Here is a 7,266-nt window from a genome sequence, read left to right as displayed (position 1 = left end):
GCATGGAATCAGGCATAGACAAAGAGGAAAAAGGGATGAAAAAAGACAAATAGATGAGTGCTGGTCATTATGACTTAGGGATCTGCACCAACTGAGAGCATGCATCATGCAGTGGTGGATGTCAAACAAAGGGGAGATTGTAATCGGATAGGGAAAAGAAGAAGTGGGAGTGACAATGAAATATTTCCAGATCAAAAAGACAGAAAAAGACAAAAGGTCAAACAGCTTTATACAATCCCAAATCAGACCAATCAATCTGAAGCTAATATATCAAACATAAACGTAGCTGTGGGATGAGTTACACTGTGAAAACCTGTCAGAAAATAAAAAGAGAAAGGGAAGAACTAAGACTCGCAGTGGGGAATTACTTATATATTATTAATAAAGGTCACCGCACCAACAGAAGGGTCTGTTATAATGTCCAGGTGTACTGATATAGTCATAGAATTGATAGTAACAAAAAATAAATAAAAATTATAGTTCTGGTAATAACAGCTTAACTAAAAGGGCCAGAAGGCACCCTAAAAACTGGTATCATTCATTCCACCATCCACAAATTTGAGTGAATGTGTGCAAGCATCCACATCTCCATTTAACACAATTCCCAATGACCATAACCCCCTGAATGTGCAGTTTTTATCTATAGGGAAGCATAACTGTCAAAGAGTTAACTAAACATTTAAGATTGTGGCCTGGGCGCTGATTGCAGTTGGCACACTAAAACTGTTTTAATATACAGCTCTCGAATAAAATTAAGAGACCACTTCAGTTTCTGAATCAGTTTCTCTGATTTTTTGCTATTTTTTTTGCTATTTATAGGTATATGTTTGAGTAAAATGAACATTTTTGTTTTATTCTATAAACTACAGACAACATTTCACCAAAGTCCTAATAAAAATATTGTCATTTAGAGCATTTATTTGCAGAAAATAACAAAAAAATATGCAGAGCTTTCAGACCTCAAATAATGCAAAGAAAACAAGTTCTTATCCATTACATTTTAAGAGTTCAAAAATCAATATTTGGTGCAATATCCCTGGTTTTTAATCACAGTTTTCATGCATCTTGGCATGTTCTCCTCCACCAGTCTTACACACTGCTTTTGGATAACTTTATGCCTTTACTCTCGGTGCAAAAATTCAAGCACTTCCGCGTGGTTTGATGGCTGTTGATCATTCATCTTCCTTCCTTTTCAATTTGATAAAATCGAACAAACTCATAATTTTCAAGTGGTTCTTTTATTGTTTCAGTATCAGCCTCTGTTCCCCTGAAAACATGTACACATGTTGAATGTTGAAATTAGAGTGAGGATTTGATTGCATTCACACACACAAGAGCATCAGCAAGGTCGGGTATTGATGTACTAATTGGATGAAGTTCTATCACTTCTGAGGTTACAGTTTCACTGATATAGAATGCTACTTTCAAAAATAAAGAAGCAACAAATAATTCTATATAAGTATAATCTATCTGCTGTTAGCAATTGGTGCATTAAATAGAGAAATAGAACCCACTGATACTTTTGACATTATTGTGCAGATATTAGTATTTTTATCCTACGTTTTATCCCATCCTACCGAGAAAAAGTGAAGATGGTATATCCCTTACATCAGTGTATTTATATAGTGAATCATTTGATATACTATAAGGTAATAATAAGCAGTTTGTTTTTCCTTTGCTGAAGTAACAGCCTCTACTCTGCAAAGGGCTTTACACTAGATTGTGGAACATTGCTGGATAATTTAATGCCATTTAAGAGCCTGAGAGCGTAAGTAGGTTCAAGTAATGATAATGGATGATTACAGTGTAAAACTTAGAATTATGCCTGAAAAAAAAATGAGTAAATATATATTTTTAAAAGTTATGTTTACTTAACGTCTACAATTTTATGTACTTATAAATAGCATAGTAACTCTGAATTTCAATTTCTAAATGTTGACAAATTACAGTCATATGAAAAAGTTTGGGCACCCCTATTAATCTTAATCATTTTTAGTTCTAAATGTTTGGGTGTTTGCAACAGCCATTTCAGTTTGATATATCTAATAACTGATGGAAACAGTAATATTTCAGGATTGAAATGCACAGTGACACCATCTAGAGCAAGATGATGCTGCAGCTCTTTGGAGGTGGTCTGTGGATTGTCCTTGACTGTTCTCACCATTCTTCTTCTCTGCCTTTCTGATATTTTTCTTGGCCTGCCACTTCTGGGCTTAACAAGAACTGTCCCTGTGGTCTTCCATTTCCTTACCATGTTCCTCACAGTGGAAACTGACAGGTTGAATCTCTGAGACAACTTTTTGTATCCTTCCCCTGAACAACTATGTTGAACAATCTTTGTTTTTAGATCATTTGAGAGTTGTTTTGATGAGCCCATGATGCCACTCTTCAGAGGAGATTCAAATAGGAGAACAACTTGCAATTGGCCACCTTAAATACCTTTTCTCATGATTGGATACACCTGGCTATGAAGTTCAAAGCTCAATGAGGTTACCAAACCAATTTTGTGCTTCAGTAAGTCAGTAAAAAGTAGTTAGGAGTATTCAAATCAATAAAATGAAAAGGGTGCCCATACTTTTGCACCAGTCAAATTTTGGTTTAATGCATATTGCACATTTTCTGTTAGTACAATAAACCTCATTTTAACCCCTTAACGTCTGAATTAATGTAGCTGTATATGAAAAAATGTTTCATGTGTGTTTTTACCTTTAAGTAGATAGTAAATATTGTTGAGATTATTAATTTCACTTTTGCACAAAAAATAAATAGAAATTTTGGTATGTTGCAAATTTGCAACAACAGGCAATATGGTCTATTTGGGGTAAATTTGGTATGTTGCAAATTTGCTACAGCAGACATAATGGTCCATACTAAGATAACAATAACAGAGTAATATAACAGTGAAAAATCAATGTTTTATTTATGCACCCAACAGCAGGCATTCAATAATAAATATTACCACCAACACCAATTACTGTCACCAACACAATATACACAAATATTACAGGAAACATTTCATTAATTTGAATTCTAGATTCATTTGAATTGTAAATTAAGTTTTGAAATGTACAGTATGTTGCTGAACCTAAAAGAATGATTGGAAATGCACAGAAAAACTTCACAAACAATGCAACAATAACAATGTTGACTCATAAAGTTACTTAACTTTTTAACTTTATGGAACAGGGGCTGACACCCATACACCCACACACACCCATACACCCACACACACACACAGGCACAACAATGTAAACAAACAATGTCTTTGTCTTCCTTATTCGTGGAATGCACAGAAGCAGTTTTTGGTCTTAGTTAGGCACAAGTGAACGTCACATTTTTTGCACTTAGTGCTTGTGTGGCCCGTGCATTTGGAAATTTGCAGCGTTGCCGCACACTGTCAATTTGCGGCCAGTGACCCACTCCATCAGCACGGACATCTTGTGTGGGAATAGCCTTAGTTGGTCCCCTGCGCTGCTTCTTCTGGAACTCTCGCTCCATGTCCGATGACGGCCGCCCCCTCTTTTTGGCCGTCAGATCTTTGCCTTGCATGCAGAGGGCCTGTGCAGTGGAAAGCCTGAAAGCCAGCAAGTCCTTCTGCTTCTTCCGTGGAACATTCAGACTGTCACAATCACGGCGATAGAGCAGCCAGCAGTTGACAACCACCATGTCCACAAAGTGAAAGAAGAATCGGTGGTAGTACTTCTTAGACCTGATGTGGATGCGGTAGTAGGCGATGAGGGCATCAAGTGCATCAACACCACCCATGAACTTATTATAGAGGGTGATGATGCTAGGACATTGCACAGACACTTTCCTCTTTTGCTTTCTGTCCCACCTCTCTGTGAAGGACACAGGCTGGGCACTTGCAAAGGTGCTGGCAACAATCACCCCTCTGTTGTCAAACCATTTGACAGCCCTAACCTCCACACTGTCAATAACAGCCTGTTGCTCCTCAAATGTCCCTCTTCCCTTCTTTTTGAGGGTGTCGTCTTTGCTGAAACTGCAGTCTTGCAGGCGATTTTGCCGAACAGTGCCGAGGGCTGGTATCCCTCTCTTTGCAAGAGCTACAAACAAATTGAGCGAGGAAAACCAGTTATCAAAGTACAGCAGGTGGTTGACAGAGCCTTCAATAACTTGTGCAAGTTTTAGCACAACATTCCCGCTTGCCCCAATGTCTTGTGAACCCGGTGGAGGATCAGATTTCCCTGCATAAACATCAAATGAGTGTACCAGGCCTTTTGTGTCACACAAAACAAAGATTTTGTAGCCCCATTTGTATGGCTTTTTCGGGATGTACTGTTTTAGAACAGATCTGCCTTTGAATGGCACCATTTGTTCATCAATAGACATCATCTGTTCTTGAGGTAGAGCTTGGAATTTGGGGAGCAGGGAATCAATTAATGGCCTAATTTTGAACAGCCTGTCACTGTTGTTGGGTGCCGTGTTGTCAGTGAAATGAATGCATTGCTTAATTTCTTCCCACCTGTCACGGGGCATCACATCAGCCACCTGGTCAACACGGCATGCATTAGACCAGTAGATTCTAGAGCGAGGCAAGCGGATAACACTCATGTATAAAACAGTTCCAATAAACTGCTCCAGTTCCTTCTGGTCTAATTTTAAGGCATGGTTTGGATTTTCTTGTGTGCTGTACAGATTGCTCTGATTCACAATTAGAGTTAAGAGTTCAGTATCAAAAAACTGTCTGAAATATTCAACAGGCAGTCTGATTGAGTCATTGTCTGGGAGAGCACCTTGCCACATAGGCACATTTTTTGCAGAGTTCTGAGTCTGTTTCACAGTCTTCCACGCCACTTTTTCTTTGTTTGGTCTCTTTTTCTTCTGTCTTGCTGCTTGGCCACTGGTGGTGACAATCTTCTCCTCACTGCTGCTCCCATCACCATCTGCAGGGTTCAAAATTAGAAATGTGAAATTGTATGAAACGAAATTCAGCATTTTCAATCTAAAATCTACCAGCCAACACATAACACTCACACATAACACTGTGAGAGAGACAGAGAGAGAGAGAGAACTATGATGTGCGACCATGGTGTGTGTGTTTGTGTGTGTGTGAGAGAGAGAGGGGGGGGGGAGAGAGAGAGAGAGAGAGAGAGAGAGAGAGAAAGAGAGAGAGAACTATGATGTGCGACCATGGTGTGTGTGTGTGTGTGTGTGTGAGAGAGAGAGAGAGGGGGGGAGAGAGAGAGAGAGAGAGAGAGACATCCCCCCATCTCAACTTCAGCTCAAACAGCCCTTGTCTGTAACCACTAACATCCCACTAACGCTAACACCCCCCCCCCCCCCCCCCCCAGCACCCCCTAACCTTCCCGCGACTATGAGCCAACATCAAAATTTATCAACATTTGTCTGGTGCTGGTACTAATCCTGGTTCACCTGGCTTAGGAACATTTTCTTCTTCACTGCTGCTCATCTCACTCTCACTGCTTCTCTCATCATAACCTGGCTTAGGTACATATTCCTCATCGCTGCCTGCACTGTCATAGAGACAACTATCATCACTGTCCTCTGGGGGGGGTCTGACATGAAGCTGCGCACGTACGCGCTTCCCATAAAACATGGAAGTATTCATTGAGCTCTAGATAAAAAAAAGAATAAATAGTAATTCTAAACCAGCAAGTCTAAACCAGATCTAGACTGGATCTGGACCAGGTGTGGACCTGGTCTAAACCTGGTCTAAATCTGGTCTATACCGGGTATACCCGGAAAGCGTTTCTTTATATAGCGCTAGTTAGCGGTTAGCCTTATGGCCTACTGTAGCATATATGCTACAAAGCGAAATATTATAATAACTTCAAAAACACTTGTCACAAATATTTCACATCATTATGTCGAGTGTATAAGACCACAATAAGCAGGTGAGTATTTTTATCTTAGCACAACTTACCTTATAAACACCTCAGGATCCAAATTTCCTGCCTCCTACCGATAGCTAGGAGTAGCAGAGTGATCCTCTTGCGTAAACAGGAAATAAGTCCGTCACTTTGCGATCCCACTAGAAACAAGTGCTTGTCAAAGGTTCCTAGGTCCGTGGCGAATATGCACTAACAGGCATTGGGGGAATGCAGGCGCTATCTTGGCAGGTTGATTGAATCAAACGGTTAGTCGCATATTTGCAACAACCGGCGTCCTGAAATATTACTGTGTCCATCAGTTATTAGATATATCAAACTGAAATAACTGTTGCAAAAACCCAAATATTTAGAACTAAAAATGATTAAGATCAATAGGGGTGCCCTAACTTTTATGACTGTATATTACCGAAGTGTAACCAAAGTAAATATAACCATTGATTTCTACAAGGATTTATTTACCTAATAACCAAAAGAAACTTGAAAGGGTGAAGTGTAGTTTCCTCAAGTGAATTTAATTATAGAAATCTTTAATACAAAATTAGAAATTCAATAAAATGACACGAGATACAGTAAATCATTAGGTTTATAATGAAATAAGTAAAGTTCACTACTCTTATTTGAGAAAGTAGTGATGCAATCTTTTAAAGTGTAGTAATAGATCAAAAAATCCCACTCAAGGCTATTCTAGAGATACTGGTTAAAGTTGCAGCACCTAAAAGAATTCAGTTCTGTGAATGTTTGCATGGATGATTCAGAGCATCCTATTATATCGACAGTACTTTTCTATATCAAAGCTAAATGCCTGCGTGTGCATCGTAAATTACCTGAACTCCCTCATTACAACGACTGGCTCATTACATTATTTCAGTTTTACTTTAAATATTAAAAGATAATAGACCTTGAAACATTGTATGGCTAACCTATCAATGGCTGAGTAACCAGATTTTAATCGCATCCTATTTTAAGCGTTTAATCTGAGAAAATGATAGAAATATATTTACAGCTCATTGCATTTAGACACACACAGTAGATTAAAGGTGAACTGTAATTACTGATTTGCTTCATCAGCACAGCAGCCGATGTTAAGGTTTGTCACATGGCCGAGCTATTTTTGCCTTCTTCTCTGTTCTAAAGACGCCTGTAGTAAATGTCAACCCTGCAAAGGTTCAAAACCTAATGCTTGGTCTCCAGCACGGATCAATTCAGGATTTCTGATCAAGAACTTTACTGACAAAGGTTTGAACAGCGGGAGAGCTCTTTCTGGATCGGTTTTGCTCCTTTAGCACACCGAGACATAGAACGGTGTGGATGGAACTGACCTTCTGAAATAAGCACCCCTGAGATCCTTCATGAGTGAAACCTCAGCTTTTGTGCTTATTGCTGCTTCTACCAC

The 7,266-nt window shown here is 39.1% G+C and overlaps 1 protein-coding gene across 1 annotated transcript; it reads right to left on the bottom strand.

Moving 5' to 3' along the window:
* Positions 1 to 2,895: 2,895 nt before the first annotated feature.
* Positions 2,896 to 6,012, bottom strand: LOC107197860 (piggyBac transposable element-derived protein 2-like). The gene is made up of 2 exons (XM_049467457.1): positions 5,906 to 6,012; positions 2,896 to 4,904 (listed from the first exon to the last, which is right to left on the bottom strand). Exon 2 carries the CDS (start codon positions 4,762 to 4,764, stop codon positions 3,313 to 3,315), a length of 1,452 nt encoding a protein of 483 aa, XP_049323414.1. The 5' UTR covers positions 4,765 to 4,904; positions 5,906 to 6,012; the 3' UTR covers positions 2,896 to 3,312.
* Positions 6,013 to 7,266: the final 1,254 nt, after the last annotated feature.

Source organism: Astyanax mexicanus, chromosome 18 (genome assembly GCF_023375975.1).
Source record: "Astyanax mexicanus isolate ESR-SI-001 chromosome 18, AstMex3_surface, whole genome shotgun sequence".
Lineage (NCBI taxonomy): Eukaryota > Metazoa > Chordata > Actinopteri > Characiformes > Acestrorhamphidae > Astyanax > Astyanax mexicanus.
Note: the sequence above shows the minus strand (reverse complement) of the source record. Positions and strands in the feature narration are given on the sequence as shown.